Source organism: Anastrepha obliqua, chromosome 4, assembly GCF_027943255.1.
Source record: "Anastrepha obliqua isolate idAnaObli1 chromosome 4, idAnaObli1_1.0, whole genome shotgun sequence".
NCBI lineage: Eukaryota > Metazoa > Arthropoda > Insecta > Diptera > Tephritidae > Anastrepha > Anastrepha obliqua.
The window spans coordinates 93,775,175-93,796,243 of NC_072895.1; the positions used below are offsets into that span (position 1 = coordinate 93,775,175).

Here is a 21,069-nt window from a genome sequence, read left to right on the forward strand (position 1 = left end):
ATTTTTAAATTCGATCCACGCACTTAGACATTATAAGCAAATATATCGTGGTAGAAATGGAAAGCTCAGCCAAAAACAAAACAAAAAGAGAGTTCAACTTAAATTTAACCGCTAGTATTTCAATAACCAGTATATCCTCCATGGCTCTGTATAAGTTTGCCTATTCTATTGGGCATGGATTTTATTAATTTTTGGCAAGTTTCTAAAGGGGTAGCATCCCATATTTCCTTGGTTTTCTGCCACAATTGCTCCTTGTTTTGGAATGCAAAGTCTGCCAGTCTCCTCTTCAAATCACTCCACAAGTTCTCAATAGGATTGAGATCAGGGGATTGACTTGGCCATTGCATACAACTTGCATTTCTTAGCCATGCGACACCAACCTCGAGGTATGTTTGGGATCATTATCTTGCTGATAACACCATCTCAAAGGCATGTTTTCTTCTGTATATGGAAGCATAACAGTTTGCAAAATATCCCTATACTCAACCGCGGTCATTGTGTCTTTTATCCAAAATAAAGGACCAACACCCTGCCAAGAGAAACATCCCCACACCATAATGTTTCCGCCTCCATGCTTAATGGTCTTTTTGGTATACTGAGACGCAAATTCTTTGCCTTTCGGGCGGCGTACACTTCTTTTGGAATCATTACCGTATAAATTCATCTTTACTTCGTCACTAAATAAAATATTTCGTCACTTTTTTTCTCCAGTAGGACCACACAAATCTCTGTGCTCATTAGCAAATGCTTTTCTTCTCTGTATGTGCACTTTTCGTAGAAGTGGAACTCTTCTAGCTTTTCCTCCTGGTAGATTAGCGTCCACTAAACGCCGTCGTATTGTCCGCGAGCTTATATTCAATCCCATTTCTGCTGCGATTTGTCGCGAAGACACAAAAGGATCCTTTTTGGTCATAAGCACTATACGGCGATCCTCTGCTGGGCCCGTCAATCTTGCCCGTCCACGATTTTCTTTCTCACACTTCTTTTTTAAAGAGTTCCTAACAAAGTTTTCCGACCGTCCCAATGTATTGGCAATGCAGCGATACGTTTTCTCTTCCGCACGAAGTTTCTTCACCAATTGAAGCTCTACCTCGGTGCAGTGGCTATTACGACCCATTCTAAATAATTATTGAACCAGTCAAAATAATACAAATTGAACAATGCAGCAAAACATACTTGATAACACTTCAAATAACAAGGTATTTTCGAAAAAATGCTGATACACCTATTTTTATGGCCAAGCGAATTCAATGAAACAATCATTACTTTCCAATAACACGCAAAATTACCAATTGAGTCGCAAAAATGTTTTTTACTTACGTTCTAGTTTCCCTTTTGTTTCATTAAAATGTAGCGGTATCAAAAATAAATAACAGTTATTACACTATTGGGCGTAACATCAGTACAGATTCAGCACACACCTATTATTTTGTCCACAAGTGTATATAATCGCTAAATTGTTATACAAATTATTCCAAGATAACGATCCCAAGCACAAACCCTCGGCAAAGTATACACGCTCCAACCGTTGTATCAACATGCGCATGTTGGATGAGCGGCTGTATCATGCATAGAATAGTTGTACAACCGATCTCCACCAACGGTTGCATGAAAATTAATATGTTTTAATTTTTGGTGGGCGGAGTTAGCGGTTGTAGAATGAGTTCGAACTTATTTGCTTACATTCTTCTTTTTAGACATTTACACAGATAAAAAAGAAATTAAGAATATATTAAAGTTCAATTAAAAAAAAATAATAATAATAAAAAATTGAAAAAAATTAAAAAAAATTGAAAAAAAAACAATTAAAAAAAATAAAAAAATTAAAAAAAAATTAAAAACAATTAAAAAAAAAAAAAAAATTTCATCAATTATTATTATTGAACAAATCTTACTTGATTTCTGCATTCTGCCAAATATTCAACACCACGAATATGGAAATAATAAACTTGGACAACCCGTTGTATATCATGTTGGAACGTACATACACATAGTAGAAAAAGTCTGCGTTCACCTATGCAAATATTCTTTGCATTAGAAAAAGTTCAAAACAATAAATATTTCAGAAATTTTTTTAATGAGTTTTATTTAGTTCACTTAAACGTAACTATCACACATTTTTCGCTACCAATAACAAAATCAAATTTAAAATGAGATCACATAAAATTAAAAAGGCCATTCAAACTAAACGGAAAAAGTTTGCGTTCACTCCAATAATAATAAAATAAAAAGCTTAAGATCATAGAAATGTTTTAAAATTAATAGCTAGTTGGATATCCACGCCTTTTTATGACTTCTAGAAGGCGTATTTTCATTGATCCAACTAGTTTGGCTGTTATTTCTGGACTTATGGCTTCCCATTCCTCTTTAAGCGCGTTCTTAAGCATTTCCTTGCTAGTTACTGTACGCTCTGTTAAGGTCAGGTGTGTTAAGGTCAGGTCTGCTGTGTGTTTCGGGTCGTTGTCCTGTTGGAAAACAAATCTTTCACCGAGTCCCAGTTTGATTGCACTTTCTCTCAAATTCGTTTTTAAAATATCGAGATAATCATGTCTGTTCATTATCGACTCAATAAACTATATATTTCCAACGCCCGAACTAGCCATACACCCCCATATCATGGCACCTCCTCCCCCATGCTTTACCGTAAGTACCAGATTTTGCTTTCCAAGTGCCGTTCCGTTTTTCCTCCAAATAATTTTACGACCTTTTATCCCGAAAATGCAAAACTTGCTCTCATCTGAAAAAATCACACTATTCCAAACTCAGGTGGCTTAAGTCGATTTACTCGCGATATGAAGGGTTGTTTTCGGGCCACTCTGCCGTGAAATCCGATTCTTTTTAGAATTTTTCTTACTGTATCTGGATGTACTTTCTTTTGGTATTTTACTTCTATGTCTTTTGAAATTTGGCTTGCTGTTAATCGTGGATTAGACTTCACAAGAATAGTTATGTTGCGTTCTTCTCTTTCCGTCAGTTTTTTTGGACGCCCAGAACGAGGCTTAGACTCCAAACAATTCGTTTGCTAGAAGTTGTTTATCACTCTTTGGACCGAGGAGTATTGCCTCCAAACAATTTTCGCGATTTCCCGATAGCTCTTACTATTTTGCCACAAACTTACAATGATTTTCCTTTCACCAATATCTATTTCTTTTCGTCTTTGGCCCATAGTAACAAAAAATGTATTTCTAATATCAATTTTTCCCTCTTTAGATTTGTTCTTAACCGCGTCAACTACATGAATGATTTAAAATTAAATTTAACGTAATTGCCATGCAAATAATCGTCACTATTCGAAATGAACGCACACTTTTTCTGCTCAGCCTATTTAAGTAACTGTACTATAATCCCGTTATCTGAACACGACGCAGCTCAAACTCCAAACAATTTTATTCATACCCTCTACGAATAATTTTCTTTGAAATAAGTGAAAAGAAATAACTGAGAGTTTTAAGATAAACACGTTAAATTATTTTAATACTTTATAACAGTGGGTGAACGCAGACTTTTTCTACCATGTGTACATACATATATACTAAACAGCCGTCCAACGCATTATACAACTTGTTGATGCAATGGTTGGCGCGTGTGTACTCTACATTATACAGGTATATGCATGGCTTGGTAGCTCTATAGTCGCTCAGAATTGTTCGGTAAAATAAGTTTGTTTTGTTCTAAGAATAAATAAATAAATATGTGCATTACTTTCGGTCGGTAACTACTTCAAACATTTTTCCTTATCAATTATTTTCGTATGAAAAGATTTATGAGACAAACTGTATGTTACACTTTAAAATATAACTTTAATTATGAAAATAATTATTATTCAGTATTTGGTTCTTGGATTTATTTGTAAAACCAACATACATACTTAATGGAATTCCACTGAAGTTATAGCCTTGATAAAGAATCCAAAGTTTGCTCTTTAAAACTAATTATAATCGTTTTCTGCCAGGAAGCTTATAAAGTTAAAACTTTTAAAAAGAGTCCGGTCCCAGAGTTGTTCTTAGAAATGTTATAAAAAAAATGGTTGCCTAGCTTTCAATGATTTTCATGCTTTCAATGCTCAGCAAAACTAAGAAGTTACACAGAATTAATAAAGGGTGGATCATCGGATAGGTTCTTCATAAAAATTATATACAAAAATATGGTTGCATATCTTTCTATAATTTCCTAGAAAAAGTGCATAGCTGGATAATCTTAATAAAGGATGGGCGATTGGTCAATAATAGCAACTATTGAAAAACCGGGAAAACTACTGGTCGAATTATCTCGTTTTTTCGGAAGTCCAAAAAATATTTCTATTCATTTTGAACTCATTATTCTTTTATATGGATGTAGTTTTAATAAATGTTTAACTTTTGATAATTCAATATCAGTACAAAATTATGCAAAGTGGTATAGGTTTGTGCGTAAGAGGACTAAGTTTAGATTTATTGAGGATTTTACGCATTTAGTGTTTGCGAAAGATTTCCCGTACCTTATTATCGCAGTATTCGTATCGATGATAACAAAATCACCATTCATAAATATCTGTCCCAAAAAACCTTATAAATCTTATTGATAAAATTAAAAAATCTAACTTCAGATCTCTGACGTGCATATTTGGGCAATATGCATATCGCTCGCCATTGGGAAACGCTATAAAAGCTCATGAACCGCAGAACACTGCTATCATAACATTTTCAAACATGTTCAAGTTCGTGATTCTATTGTCGGCAATTACCTGCGCACTAGGTGCAACTGAGCCTGAGGGTCTCGTCCCGCAATTGGATGGACGTATTGTCGGTGGTGCTGCTACAACCATCAGCACCTTCCCATGGCAAATATCCTTGCAGCGTTCGGGCTCTCATTCTTGCGGTGGATCGATTTACAGCGCTAACATCATTGTAACCGCTGCTCACTGTTTGCAATCGGTTACCGCTTCCGTGCTGAAGGTCCGCGCTGGTTCGACATACTGGAACTCCGGCGGTGTATTAATACAGGTCTCCGCATTCAAGAATCACGAATCTTACTCCTCCAGCTCCTATAACAACGATATTGCCGTTATCCGTTTGGCCTCTTCACTTTCGTTCAGCTCATCCATCAAAGCCATCTCTCTGGCTAGCTCTGCACCTGCACATGGCGCCGCTGCTGCTGTGTCCGGCTGGGGTACTCTAACATACGGTGCATCATCCTTGCCCAGCAAATTGCAGTATGTCGATACGAACATTGTCAGTTTGTCTAAGTGCGCTTCGAGTTCCTATGGCTATGGTAGCCAAGTTAAAGGCGCCATGATCTGTGCTGCTGCCTCCGGCAAAGACGCTTGCCAGGGTGATTCTGGTGGCCCATTGGTATCTGGTGGAGTGTTGGTTGGTGTTGTATCCTGGGGTTACGGTTGTGCATACTCCAACTATCCCGGTGTGTACTCTGACGTGGCTGCTCTTAGTTCGTGGGTGGTTAGCGCCGCTAGCTCAGTTTAAAAGTTTATATAGACTCAATAAAAAATTTGCAAGTGAATAAAATTTAAAAATTTTCTTTCGAAATATATTTTCGTTTTTATTGGAATATTATTGGTTTTTTTTTTACACACAAGCCAATAACTCAGGAAGCAATAATATAGGGTGGGCCATGTAAAATTTGCTTTTTGAATCGGCTATAAAAAAAATAATCAATATTTTTTCAAACTTTTTTTTTTATTTTGAAGATTGAACATTGTCGTAAATGAATGAAAAATAATGTCGTTCAAATGACTGCCACGACTGGCTTTACAGTAGGCTATTCGTTCAACCCAATTTTTAAGCACATTTTCGATTGTTTGGGCTCCAATTTCATAAATGGCAACTTCGATTTCGTGTTTCAAAGCATCAATCGTCTCTGGATGGATCGCATAGCGTTTGTCCTTAACGGCTCCCCACAAAAAATAGTTCAACGGTCTTAAATCACAGCTCCGAGACGCCCAATTGATATCGGAATTTCAGCTGATTATTCGGTTTTCAAAAACGGTAGCCAAAAGTTCGAGTGTAACTTTGGCTATGTGATAAGTTGCACCGTCCTGTTGAAACCAAATGTCGTCCATGTCATCCTCTTCAATTTTTGGAAACAACTCGTTGAGCATGTCACGGTAACGCTCGCCATTTACTGTAACTGCGGCTCCTCGCTCATTTTCGAAAAAAAATGGCCCGATGATGCCGCCAGACCAAAAACCGCACCAAACAGTGACTCGTTGTGGATGCATTTGCTTCTCTACAGTAACGTGTGGATTTTCTGAGCCCCAAATCCGACAATTTTGATTATTGACGTAGCCACCGATGTGAAAATCAGAAAAGAAGACTCACCACTTTGAAAATTGGTTTTCAATATTTCTCAATTTTGTTCAAGCGTATAGCGTCCCATTTCGTAAATGTCAAACCTTTAAGTAAATTATGAACACATTTGACATGTCATTTGTGTTACCATTCTCTAAAAAATAGGTGGTTCAAAAAGCAAGCGCTATATGGCCCACCATGTAGTACTATCAGTTTATTGGCGTGCGGCTTGCAATGGTGGCCCTGTCATCCCAGATTGTTACATGGATCTTTGGAATGTATTTAGAACAAACTTTTTCTCTAAATCTTGGTTTGCGTCTCTCAAAAAATCTAGGCAAGTGGCTTTTATGCTAACATTTTTTTTTGCAGAAATATAATACAATTTTTTTTTTTGCATGAATAGTTACCATATTTCATATTCCTTATAATATTTTAAAACTGCAAGCCGTTTGAACGCATCGATAACAAAAAGTAAAAAATAGAGAATAACCTACATTTTTGTGAACCGAAGGCATTTATTTAAATACCTACAGCATAAGCATGATGAATTCAGGGGGCTACTGATTGGTACAAGAAAGTCATCAATCAAAAAATGTTTAGGTTAGGTTAGGTTGACCTGGCTGGCTGAAAGCCATCACATAGATCTATTGGTCCTGGCGGCCGCCGTAGCCGAATGGGTTGGTGCGTGATCACCATTCGGAATTCACTGAGAGGTCGTTGGTTCGAATCTCGGTGAAAGCAAAATTAATAAAAACATTTTTCTAATAGCGGTCGCCCCTCGGCAGGCAATGGCAAACCTCCGAGTGTATTTCTGCCATGAAAAAGCTCCTCATAAAAATATCTGCCGTTCGGAGTCGGCTTGAAACTGTAGGTCCCTCCATTTGTGGAAGAACACCAAGACGCACACCATAAATAGGAGGAGGAGCTCGGCCAAACACCTAACAGAAGTGTACGCGCCAATTATTTATTTATTTTTATTTTAGATCTATTGGTCCTTAGTGGTACCAAATGGAGCCTGATCCCTACGTTTCCTTGTAGTAGGCTTTTTGTAATAAGCCAGCGTCTTTTGCGAATCTAAGTAAGCTCTGAAGCTCTATTCCCGAGGCATTCTAACCTCTCATATTGCAGAGCTCCTAAACATTTCATTCGGGTCCTAGCTAATGCAGAGCAAAAACATAGCAGGTGTTCTAGGGTTTTCCTCTCTTCCAGTTCATTGCAAAATCTGCACCTCTCGTTGTTTGTAATTCCTATCTTGTATGCGTGCGCCTCTAGTAAATTGTGGCCTGTGGCCAGCATGCTTACGATAGTTCTCCTTTCCTTTCTAGACAGGGCTAGTACGAATCTGACGAATCTGAATCTGCATTCTGTGTACACATGACTTTCGCGGTTTTACAAGTGGCTAGATTATTCTACCTCCCGTCTATCCGTGTTTTCATGTCCGTAGCGATGTCATTGGGGCTTTTGTTCCGCCCTTTTTTATTTTTCCCAGAAAAAAACCTTCTTCACTGTTAATGAGACATGCCCCTCTCGGCTCCGATTTTTCTTGCCATATATCCGGCTGGATACAAATACCAATATTCACTAAATGGTTTGAACATTCCCCACGGTTCACAAATACTTCAAAAGAAAACCCAGCGCTGCTCATTTTAACGGCTGCTGCGATGGTATTAACAACACCGCCATACAAAGCATCTTTGCAGGAAAGCATAAGGAATGTCAAGGAGCGAAAGAATAAGCCACTTAAATCCCGTAGCGGTAAGAAGCGTAGAAAGCCAAATAGGGAAATTCTTCGAGCGAATCTGAAGAAACTTTGCAGCTGCCGAGTTCAGAAGAAGACCCTTGGAGAGGCACCACCTAGTAATGACACGGTGTGTGCTTTTTGTAACAAGGTAACGAAGGCAACCCAACGTGGCTATCGTATTTACAATGCGATTTAGTTTGGGCACACAATAAATGCCTCCCTAAACGGCAAGCTATTTTTGTTTACGAGTCTTGTAAGCCATCTTAGAAAATTGGGGCTTAATATCTCTTCAAAACCTGCTTGTCTATCTATGTATTTTATTTGAAGTTTTTGTTAATCTAGTTTAAGAATTTTCATAAATTATTTAAAAATATACATCTGTACATATGAGTAAAATGTTTGTTTTTGTTTGAAGTTCTGAATAATAGATGAAACTATAAAAAAACTTCATGGGTCTTACTTTTGTACATGTTTGTTTGGGGCTTAACTTTTCCAGGAGTATAGGCGTGTAATGTGATACTAATATATATATCACTTTATCCGAATAGACTATATCACATTATCCGCCAAATTTTACAAACCTCCCTTTTCGACTATTTTTGATTTCAGTGGAAAATCTAACGATTGGCTGAAAATAGAATACTCCAAATTCAATATTAGCTACACAATACTTCAATACACTGTATTAAGCAATAATAAGTTAATAAAAGTTTGAAATTATGAAGTAATAGCAGAAAAGGGATTACCTATATCACAATACCCGAAGTTACTCTACTCGTTCGCATATTAAGTTTTTAGGAAATATGGAAATGAGTGCTTGAGAGGAGTATACATTTTTTTATTAACACTTGTCATTTTTCCGCTTACTCTTATCTCGACGATACTCAGTAAAAAAATCAAAAAATCCACAAACTGCGCCACACAATAACACCAACCCGCCCTTCGCCATACCCGATGGATTTTCTCCGAACTTTAACAAATCGCTGGGAATTGTGCCCTGTTTGTGGCCAGCTTAAATAACTAAGTAAATAATTTTCTTTTTTTCACAAATGGCATACAAATAAAATAAGTCTGTTTTGTCGGAATCTACTTCAAAAATGTTTCCTTATCAAATATTTTCGTATGAAAAGATTTATGAGACAAATACGCATTAAAATACAACTTTGATTATGGAAATAATGATTACACAGGCCAACAACCAAAAAACTTTTTCGATAATTTTAACTAACTACTTTGTAATTTGGTGTCCTGATTACGAAAAAAATTATTAAAAAGTTATATCACCCATCAATTTTTCACATTTTACAATTAAGTAAAAATAAAGTTTATGTACCAAAATGTATCGGATATATTTTTAACGTTTTAAATACTTTTTAGTTGGCAACATTATTAAAATGTAATCAGATTGGCAATGAAGGAAAATGTTTTTAAGTTGGTAGTTCTTATAAATTTAACAGCTGTTAGCTTTCTTTCAGTGAGTTATAACCTCAAATTGCTGTGCGTTTTTTGTTCAAAATTAAAATGGTTAAACGTGATTGTAAAAATGCTCCTAACGCTTTTTGTTACATATGTATGTGGTAATTTTGTCATTAAAAAAAATCAAAGGGAAATTACTGACTTTGTAAAAAAAGTTTACTTTGCATATTTTGGTTTAGAAATCAGTAATCAAGACAAGTGTTGGGTTCCGCATAAAGTATGTTATGTTTGTGTCGAGGATCTAAGGAAATGGCTTAAAAAAACGAAGAAAGCTTTTAAATTTGCAGTACCCATGGTATGGAGAGAGCAAGACGATTGTTATTTTTTCTGTGTAGATGTTAGTGGATATAACTCCAAAAATAAAAAAGCTATTATCTATCCTAATGTTACATCAGTTGATCAGCCGGTAGAACATGGCCCGAGCTTTTCTGTCCCTGTGTCACCTGAGGATATTGATGACGTTTTACAGTCTAGTTGACGACTACAAGTCGCCCGGGCCAGATGGCATATTTCCTGCCATGCTGAAGGAGGGTGCAGAGTTCGTGACAGCAGCCCTGAAGAAAATCTTCTCGGCATGCCTGGCACTGGCTTACATACCACGCTCTTGGAGGATGGTGAGGGTCGCTTTCATCCCAAAGGTTGGAAAAGACGACTACACCAGCCCCAAAAGCTTTAGACCAATCAGCATGACCTCTTTCATGCTGAAAAGTCTCGAACGACTGGTGGAACTGCGCATACGTCAGAAGTCGCTGAAGGCTCACCCTCTGTCTCTATTTCAGCATGCCTATCAGAGTGGAAAATCCTGCGAGTCGGCACTGCAAAACCTTGTTGCTAGGATAGAGCTGGCCATCGACAGGAGGGACTACGCTATGGGTATCTTTTTAGACATAGAGGGGGCGTTTGATAATGCCACTTTTGATAGTATGTGTAACTCTGCTAGTAGGCACGGCGTAGACCGGGTGCTAGTAAATTGGATTCGTTCGATGCTGGCCCAAAGAATCGTTTCGGTGCGAGCAGAGGAAGATCTGCTGGTGTCATCTGGGGTTAACAGAGGCTGCCCCCAAGGCGGCGTGCTGTCTCCGTTACTCTGGTGCATGGTAATCGATCCTCTGCTCACCACCTTAAACGATTCGGGAGTCTACGCACAAGCATATGCGGACGACGTTGCTTGTTTAGTAACAGGCTCTTCGCTTATGAACATCTGCAGGAAAGTGCAGAAAACTCTGGATCGGATTGACACTTGGTGCTGTGCGAACGGGCTGTCGGCAAATCCCGCCAAGACTGGTATTGTCCTCTTTACCAGAAGGAGGAAGCTTGACGGAATAGTTCTGCCAAAGCTAAAAGGAGTCACAATCCAGCTATCCAAGGAAATTAAATATCTAGGAGTAATCCTCGATAGTAAGCTCCTATGGAAATCACACGTTGAGACAAAGGCATCCAAAGCGCTGACAGCCTTCTGGCAGTGCAAAGGTGTCTTTGGGAAAACGTGGGGTCTCTCTCCTAGCAAGGTCCTATGGATCTACACAGCTATGATAAGACCCATTATCACCTATGCATCAGTGGTCTGGATGAGTAGACTATCCCTAGTGGGAGTCAGGAGGACCTTATCGAGACTACAACGCACTGTGGCCATCTGTTGCACCGGAGCTTTTCCGACTACTTCAGGCCCGGCACTAGATGCTCTGATTGGTTTACCACCACTTGATGCTTTCATCCGAGGAGAGGCCCTGAAGGCCATCTGCAGACTGAAACACAGTGGGAACTGGTACGGCCCTTGTCCAGCATTGGAACACAGAGAAGGCATGGACATCGATCCAACGATTCTCTCCATGCCCCTTGACTCAATGCCATCAAGAGTCGTACTTGAAAAGAGATACAGTGTAGTGTTACCAGAGGCTCAGTTGTGGGGAGACTCAGAAAATGAGCCCGGCAAACACTGTTTTCGCATTTTTACGGATGGCTCCAGGACCGAGCATGGCTCCGGCTCTGGGGTCTACGTGGAATCCAGCGGGACAAAACTGCACTTTGCTCTTGGAATGCATGCATCTGTGTTTCAAGCGGAGGTGTATGCAGTTCAAGAAGCGATGAACTTTGTTGTGGAAAAACGATGGAGAGGCAGATCTATTTGTGTCTGCAGCGACAGCCAAGCAGCGCTTATGGCCTTAGACAGCCCTCAAACCACATCAGGGGTAGTGAAGTCCTGTAAATCCAGGCTGAACTATGTCGGCAGACATAACAGCCTGATGCTAACATGGGTCCCGGGACACGTGGGTATCGCGGGTAATGAGACCTCTGACTCCTTAGCTAAGATGGGCTCTGAAGCCAACTTCTTTGGCCCAGAGCCCGCTTTGCCACTCCCCTCTGCGGCCATCACGGCCACGGTTAGCAAATGGGTAACTACTACCCACAAGCGAGCTTGGCAGGCTGAGAGAGGCTGCAGATGGACAAAACTGATGTTACCTGTCATGTCCGATCAACTGTCGCAAACCCTTCTGTCATTAAGCAGAGGGGAGTGCAGACGGCTGGTTGGACTAATGACGGGCCACTTTCTGTGGGCAAAGCACATGGAAAGGTTGGGCATCTCAGACAGTGTACTCTGCCCAGCTTGTGAAGAGGAGGATGAGACGGCGGACCACTTCCTGTGTGTCTGCCCCGCCTTCGCCCGAATCAGGTTTGAGGTCTTTGGCACTGATGTGTTAAGAAGCGACCATCTTGGCTCCTTGGCACCACAAGATCTACTCAGATTTCTTCGGAGATCGGGTAGATTTAAAGAAAATTAAAAGGGAATCCAAGTGTAGTACAATGGACTCAATTAATGTCTGAGTGCTGCACTTGCTAGTTGTCCCGACAAAAAAAAAAAAAAAAAAAAAAAAAAAAAAAAAAATACAGTCTAGTTTCGAATTTAGTCAAAGTCAATCGACTGATATTCTATTTGAATTGGAGACTTTTAGATATGCAAATTCAACCTTTCTAAATTTTAAAGCTGAAGAGTAGTACTTTGCGAGGCCGTTGTGGAAAATTAAAAAAAAAAACTTTACCTTGCTCAAAAAAAAATTTAAAAAATGGCCAAAATCTGCATTTTTTGACTATTTAACCTCAAATTGCCAAAAATCCTGACGTGCTGGAGCATTTTTAAGGTCATATTCGTTTTCAGGATAAAAAAACCTTCAGGAAACACCCATAGCGGTTTTAGAAACTGTAAAAAAGCGAGATTTTGCAGGCCTGTGTTATCTTGCATTTGGTTCTTGGATTCACCCTGAAGTATAGCCTTGATGAAGAAACCATAGAGTTCTCTATAAAACTAATTATAATCGTATTCGGCCAGAAAGCTTATAAAGTTAAAACTTTTAAAAAGAGTGGGACCGGCTGAGTTATTCTCAGAAATGCTATACAAAATATGGTTGCCCATCTTTCAATGATTTTCATGCTTTCAATGCTCAGCAAAAGTAAGAAGGGTGAGTGATCGGATAGGTTTTCGTAAAAATTATATTAAAAAAATATGGTTGCATATCTTTCTATGATTTTCCTGATTTTAATGCTTTCAAAGTAAAACGTTATACAATCTTAATAAAGGGTGGACCATCGGATAGGTTATTCTTAAAAATGGTATGAAATATATGGTTGTATTTCTTTTAATGATTTTAATGTTTCCAAAGTGAAAAGTTATATAATCATAATAAAGGGTGGGTCATCGGCTAGGTTCTTCGTCAAAGTGATATACAAAAATATGGTTGCATATCTTTCGATGATTTCAATGCTTTAATTACCTAGAAAAAGAGAAAAGTTAGATAATCTTAATAAAGGGTGGAGCATTGGTCAATAATAGCAACTATTGAAAAACCGGAAAAACTACTGATCGAATTCTCTTGTTTTTTTTTTGGAAGTCAAACAAATATTTCTATTATTCATTTTGAATTCATAATTTTTTCATATGGATGTAGTTTTAATAAATGTTTAACTTTTGTTAATTCAATAACAGTCAGTGGAAAGAAGAAAACAAGTCATTGAGAGTTTTAGTTACACGGGCAGCCTCAAGGCAATCTCAACTAGCGCCGACACTTGTCTGGCAGATATTGAAACACCGGTTATAAATTGACAAAATTATGCAAAATATCAAAGGTTTGTGCGTAAGAGGACTAAGTTTAGATGGCACGCGCTCAATTTATTGAGGATTTTACCCATTTAGAGTTTATGAAAGGTTTACCGTATTTTATATTCGCAGTATTCGTATCGATGATAACAAAATCACCATTCATAAATATCTGTCCCAAAAAACCTCCCTATAAATCTTATTGATAAAATTTAAAAATCGAAATTCCCCAACATATCTAACTTCAGACCTCTGACGTGCATATTTAGGCGATATACATATCGCTCGCCATTGGGAAACGCTATAAAAGCTCATGAACCGCAGAACACTGCTATCATAACATTTTCAAACATGTTCAAGTTCGTGATTCTATTGTCGGCATTCGCCTGCGTACTGGGCGCATCTGTACCTGAGGGTCTCGTCCCGCAATTGGATGGACGTATTGTCGGTGGTGCTGCTACAACCATCAGCACCTTCCCATGGCAAATATCCTTGCAGCGTTCGGGCTCTCATTCTTGCGGTGGATCGATTTACAGCGCTAACATCATTGTAACCGCTGCTCACTGTTTGCAATCGGTTAGCGCTTCTGTGCTGAAGGTCCGCGCTGGTTCGACATACTGGAACTCCGGCGGTGTATTAATACAGGTCTCCGCATTCAAGAATCACGAATCTTACTCCTCCAGCTCCTATAACAACGATATTGCCGTTATCCGTTTGGCCTCTTCACTTTCGTTCAGCTCATCCATCAAAGCCATCTCTTTGGCTAGCTCTGCACCTGCACATGGCGCCGCTGCTGCTGTGTCCGGCTGGGGTACTCTAACATACGGTGCATCATCCATACCCAGCACATTGCAGTATGTCGATACGAGCATTGTCAGTTTGTCTAAGTGCGCTTCGAGTTCCTATGGCTATGGTAGCCAAGTTAAAGGCGCCATGATCTGTGCTGCTGCCTCCGGCAAAGACGCTTGCCAGGGTGATTCTGGTGGCCCATTGGTATCTGGTGGAGTGTTGGTTGGTGTTGTATCCTGGGGTTACGGTTGTGCATACTCCAACTATCCCGGTGTGTACTCTGACGTGGCTGCTCTTAATTCGTGGGTGGTTAGCGCCGCTAGCTCAGTTTAAAGGTTTAAATAGCCTCAATAAAAAATTTGCAAGTGAATAAAATTTAAAAATTTTCCTTCGAAACATAATATTTTCATTTTTATTGGAATATTATTATGAAGCAATAATAATAATAATAATGTCAGTTGATAGATAATAAAATAGTAGTATTTGGGTAGTAGTAGTACTCCTAGATTGTTACATATATCTTTGAAAGAAACTTTTCCTCTAAATTTTGGTTTGCGTCTTGATGCTGTCTCTCAAAAATAGGAACCTAAAATTTTATGTGACTTCATTTCTATAGGTTGAATTCAGGAAAATAATTCAACTTGATTAAATCACATTAGAAAATCATTTAAATATCACAAACGCCACTTGGACATACATACCATCATACATACATGTATACTAAATAATCGAAAAGCTATTAATCCTCAACGCTTTTCTCTCAGCAGCAGTTTGTTATTGCGGAAAATTTAGCACATCTCCTTCCATACAATTCATGCATAAGAGCATTTGTTTGCCCCGCAGCAGCAATAATTTTAGCAAATGTTCGCTTTATTTTTGCATTTATTTACTCAGCTGCCAACACCTTGCTCCAATCGCTGGCAACGTCATCAACAGTGGGCAGATATGCCCACGAATGCGAGCACTTCCCAACACTAGCTCAGCCCACTTTCATCGTCACGTTTATTCGTTGTCTTGGATCGCTAAGTTTACATGATCTACGTGTTTTTAACATCTCTTTGTTTTAAGTGGTGTCTGTATTTTGTATGTATTGTATTTTTATTTCTTTACTTTCCAGAGATCATTGAACGCTTCATTGCCTACCTTTTCTTTGTTAGCCAAACAGGCAGTCAATGCGCCGACTACGTAGCTGGTAACTGATGATGTTGTGGCAAAGGTAAATGCCTTTCTCTTTTGCGCAATCGCGCAAATTTTCCCTTCAAGCGACAACGAAAAGCTATTTAGGCAGCACAGCCAAATTTTTCAATGGTGGTGCTGATCAACGCCAACGTTGCAAAGGGGTCATTAAAATATTGTTCGCACATACATACATACATACATATGTTTGCACATAGAAAACGGATAATTTTTGTATTTGATTTTTTTTTTACAAACTTGATTTGGTATTTCTGTTTAATGTTTGTCCAACGAGGCGCATGTGGAAATGTCAAAAAATGAGATATCAGATAGTCGCCCAGATTCTGAAACCGGTATTAGCCGTGTTAATGACGTGCTGGCTGCCAGTCGACTCTCCTTTCTGCCAGCTGCCTCTACAGTAAAAGCGCCACAAAAAAAAAACTAGTTGCTCGCTTTTTGCAGTGCACTTACCTTTGTCACATTTTTGGGTTGCTGGCAGTTGTTAGCGCCTTTGTGTCACTTTGAATTATATTTACTTTTATTAGAACTTCGCTATTTTGTATTGGAGTAATTTTCAATAAACAGTTGAATGTTTTCCTTACTTTTTATCGCTTCAAAAGACTAAATTATAATTTAAATATATTGAATTTTTTTTTTAATTTTATTTACTGATTCCCATAAATTAATTAAGTAAGCGGCATTTATTTCATACTAACCTCAAGGTTACTGAACTGTATCAACCTGCTTTTTTTGATTTTTATAGTAATTTGAATGCACTTTCTAATAATAAAGAGTTAAAAGTAATCAGTTGAATTTGACTTGACATGAATCATCATTTACATAAGTACATAATTTATATATGTACGAGGTGTGTTCAAAAAGTATCGCGAATTTTGAATTTTCACAGGTTACGTATATTCGAACTTCGATTTTTTTGTGGCGATGTGATGGTAATGATGTCTCTCACTCATGCCGACGAGTTCGGCCATTTTGAATGTTCAGTTAATTGTTGACAGCTGCTTTGCTTGCACGTGTTTCTGCTCGTTTTCGATTTTTACCTATTCAAAAAGATGAACTAAAGGACCTGTATCAAATTTTGTGTGAAAAATGAAATTAAGTGCGCAGATGCATTCCGAATGTTGGCTGCATCATACGGAGAAGCTACTTTGGACCAAAGCAACGTTTATCGGTGGTACAAAATGTTCTCAGAAGGCCGAGGAGATGTGAACGACGAAAAGCGTGCCGGACGCCCGAGCACTTCAACAACAGAGGAAAAAATTGATGAAGTGAAGAAAATGGTATTGGCCAATCGTCGAATCACCCTTAGAGAAGTTAATGAGATGTTGGACTCTGTCCGCGACGACCCAAATTTGCCCCAGAGGGTCATAACTGGTGACGAATCGTGGGTTTATGGTTATGACGTAAAAATCAAAGCTCAATCATCGGCCTCAACAACCGCGCTGTTAGTTCTGCCTTCTCCAAACTGGATACAGGGGCAGAGCGAATGGGTCTGGTGGTGAACGAGGCAAAACGAAGTACCTCCTGTCTTCAAACAAACAGTCGGCGCACTCGCGTATCGGCACTCATGTCACTGTAGACAGCTATAATTTCCAGGTTGTAAAAGACTTCGTTTATTTAGGAACCAGCATTAATACCGATCAAAAATGGGCAAAAACAGCGTTTTTTGCACTTTTAGGTTAGGATATCTCAAAGTCCTGACGGGATAGAGCAATTTAAACCCCGGATTCGGATTCTACGCAAAAAATTACTTCGGAAATGACACTACACTTTTATAGAACATTCCGAACCCATTTTTTTGCAGACCTGTGTAATGATTAGAAAGGCATAAGCGGACGGACAAACATTTGTTTTATGAAATTAAATTTTATATTATAAATAAATTTATTGTTTTTGCAAAGAATAAAATGTTATTTATATGTTCTATAATGAAGAAAATGAAGTTAGAGCTGAAGTTAGTCTTGAGTGCTATTTATCTGTCTATTGCGGTAATTTGTTATTCATTTTGTGTAAATTCAGTAACTTTGGTGCTAGTTTAAAGTAAAATAATGTTCATTAAAGCTTTCCGGTATTAAAGTAAAAAAAAATTACTTTACATTACAGCTGATACAAAAAATATGAAAGCTGCATATTTTTATCCACACCAGATTTATTACTAAAAAGTGACAGCTAATGATGATAGATAATTTGTCTTGTGTTAAAAATTACAGCGCTAACTTAATAGAGGTTGAGAAAGCTAATAAAAATTGCTTTTGTTCAGGCTTTTTTTGTTTGCTTCCTAAAAACACTTCGAAAATTTTCATTAGGGAGTTTACTTTTTAACAATGCATACATAAACGCGCCTACATTTAAAAATTCGTATCTGTGTGGGTATACATTTTTTCTTAATTTTCAAAGCAGCACTTCAACTGATTGTTTGCCTTTAATTAGTGATTCTTTCCAATTTCATGGATTTCGTATATAGTATAACTACACAGATGTTGGTATTTATATATTTTATACTTACATACAAGTATGTATGCACAAATACATAATATAATTTGGCAGCCATTGACTTCTTGAGGGCCAGTCAGCCGCCTCATTTCACCATCTAATTCCATTTACGCTTCACCCTATCTACTTTTCTACCTCCACATACATATTTTCATTGAAACCAAAAGTGTATTTTGCTTACGTACAACTGCATAAAACCACTTTCATTTTCTCCATTAACTGTTGCATGTGTTATTATTGTAATTATTTTATACCATTGGCTGGTTGATCATTTCGTGTGGCAGCACTGCTGTCGGACTTGTGTTGTAAGTGAAAATAATTGCAGACAAAGCAATTTTTTCAAAGTTTTTCACATTTATAATTTATTATTTTTTCTGTATATTTTTATTGTATATTTTCTACAGACACTGTTACTGCACTTGAAGCAATAATTTTTTTAAGGCAGCGTAAGGCTTCGCATTGCATGTAACCAAATACTCCATTGCATATAAATGGGGAGAAATATACATAAATTATGATTTTGTTGTTGCTTTTTATTCTTTGCTTTTTAAACAATATGGCGTTGTTATTCCAAGTGTTTCGCTGATAATAAAAAATGAAAGTCATTAACATATCGATGGTTTTCGAGAAAAGTGACACAATTCAAAAATACAAAATACTGAGTTGGGACAGTTTTCTAGATAAGTGACGCGCCAATTCGATTACCTGACAAAACGACACTAACGCCATCTCTCAGAATTGCTTCAAGATTCGCTTATGACGCTTTTCCAGATAAAAATGTAAAAACTCTGTAGTTGATTTTTGCTTTTAACGGCAAAACTCCGAATTCGAGTTAATTTTGAGTTGTGTCGCTTTTCTCGAAAACCATCGATATATGTATATAAATAAATTTACATATATACTTCCATATAATATATATATACATATATGAACCAATAACCAAGAGGTAACGCACTTTTTATCCTGGAATCATATTGGGCCATGCTCTTGTTTTGGTGCGTATCGAAAACACTAAACTCATTTACCCAATAAAAAATCACTTTCAGTAGCATGATTCAGGACTTATAATATACCCAAAACTCAATACAACAAAAAGAAAACAAATAATATATAAAACAGAACTCAAATTTTTATTTAATGTATTTTGTTTTTATTTTTAATATATTATTTTTTTTACAATAATATTTAATTTTTAATATATTACAATATAATATATTTTTTAATATTTAAATTTTTATTTTTAGTATTAACAGTTTTTTATTTTTAATATATTAATTTTTTTATTTTTAATATATTATATTTTTTACAATTTACAATTTAATTTTTAATACATATATTACAATATATTTTTTTTAATATTTAAATTTTTATTTTTAGTATTAATTAACATTTTTTTATTTTTAATATTGTATATTATTTTTTATAAGAATACTTAATTTTTGTTTTATTTTTAATATATTAATTTTTAATCTATTAATTTTTTTAATATTTAATACTTAAAATTTTGTTTATTCTTTATTTTTAATATTTACATTTTTGTTTATTTTTAATATATTAATATATATTAATTTTTTTTATATTTTAATTTTTAATGTATTAAGTTTATTTATATTTTTAATACAATATTTATCTTTTTTTAATATTTAATAAATTTTCTAAAGAAAATAATCGTATCCTTAAAAACAAGCCTTTGTTGGGTTTGAGTTGCCGATTCAACTCGATCTGACTTGATTTGATTTAACTTGTATGTACAGTAATTTGTCATGCATTTGATTTGACATCAGATCCGATACAAGTCTATTTGATTTTATTTATATGGCTGCCTTGATTTGATCTCCCCTAATAAAATTAGGTCTTACTTGATTTGTCTTGGCCTGAGTTGTGTTGATTTTAATTGACTTGGCATGGCCACTGTGCTGGCCTTATTTTCGCGTGGCCTGAGTTGCTGTGATGACTTGACTGACTTGTGCTATTACCGTTGATTTGATTTGATTTGATTCCCTCGATTTTACTTGACCTGATTCTTTATTCTACAGATTTGATTTCACTTTATGACTTAATTTGATTTGACTGTATGGCATGATTTGATTTCTGTTTATGACTTGATTTGATTTCACTTTATGGCATGATTTGATTTCTCTTTATGACAATATTTCTCTTAATTATAAATCGACTTGAATTGACAATACGATAAGACTTGATATGATCTGATTTGATTTGCTCGACTTGACTGTATTCGAATTAGCTTGACTCTTCACCTGATGGCTTGATTTGTTTTGAATTCACTTCCACCAGACAGATTGATGTGATTTTAGTAAGCTTGTTTTAGCTATTCTACTTAACTTAATTTGACATGGAACAGAAGAATTGGAGGTTTGCACTTCGACCAGAAGATGTGTTGTACCTCTACTCATCACAATACCTCATCGAAACCCAGTTCCCTAAGTAAACCTAATATGCAGCTGAGTTGCGTTAAGTGTACGTGCCTTTCTTCTGGCTGCTACAGGTCGTGATGACTATTACTTCTTCTAGCTATGGCGTCGCAATCGTGAAGAACGTGTATTGAAGTTGATCGCAAAAAAGACAGAGCCTATACAGATAGCTGCGTAACTAGCAGTGACTTGTGAGAATCCCATTGAGCATCTCAGTTTGTCCTTAGGAAGGGTTATGAGTTGCATGAAGCTCTTTTGATTAAACGCTCCAGTAAGGACTTCGTCTGACGTAGTACCATTATTTGGTGCCAGCTTATATTTCTTCTTTGGTGATATGTTGTCTCAAGGCAAGGAATGACTGTGGTCCCATTAATAGCGAGACCGAATTAGTTTGACAACTTGACGCCTTGACTTAACCAAGTGGAGTTGATTTATATATGTACATATATGTATATATAATTGGCGCGTACACCCGTTTTGGGTGTTTGGCCGAGCTCCTCTTCCTATTTGTGCCATGCGTTTTGATTTTGTTCAACAAATGGAGGGACCTGCAGTTTCAGGCCGACTTCG

The 21,069-nt window shown here is 37.1% G+C and overlaps 3 protein-coding genes across 5 annotated transcripts in view; all 3 read left to right on the top strand.

The window, feature by feature from the left end:
- LOC129245699 (uncharacterized) overlaps positions 1–21,069 on the top strand; it is a 73,546-nt gene that overhangs the window by 7,122 nt on the left and 45,355 nt on the right. The gene's annotated exons all lie outside the window — the stretch shown is intronic.
- LOC129245700 (trypsin alpha-like) lies at positions 4,689–5,526 on the top strand. Its single transcript, XM_054884042.1, has one exon. It carries the CDS (start codon positions 4,689–4,691, stop codon positions 5,457–5,459), a length of 771 nt encoding a protein of 256 aa, XP_054740017.1. The 3' UTR covers positions 5,460–5,526.
- LOC129245701 (trypsin alpha-like) lies at positions 13,943–14,735 on the top strand. Its single transcript, XM_054884043.1, has one exon. It carries the CDS (start codon positions 13,943–13,945, stop codon positions 14,711–14,713), a length of 771 nt encoding a protein of 256 aa, XP_054740018.1. The 3' UTR covers positions 14,714–14,735.

Coding starts and splice junctions, on each gene's coding strand:
- LOC129245700 (XM_054884042.1), top strand. CDS start 4,689: ATGTTCAAGTTCGTGATTCTATTGTCGGCAATTACCTGCGCACTAGGT.
- LOC129245701 (XM_054884043.1), top strand. CDS start 13,943: ATGTTCAAGTTCGTGATTCTATTGTCGGCATTCGCCTGCGTACTGGGC.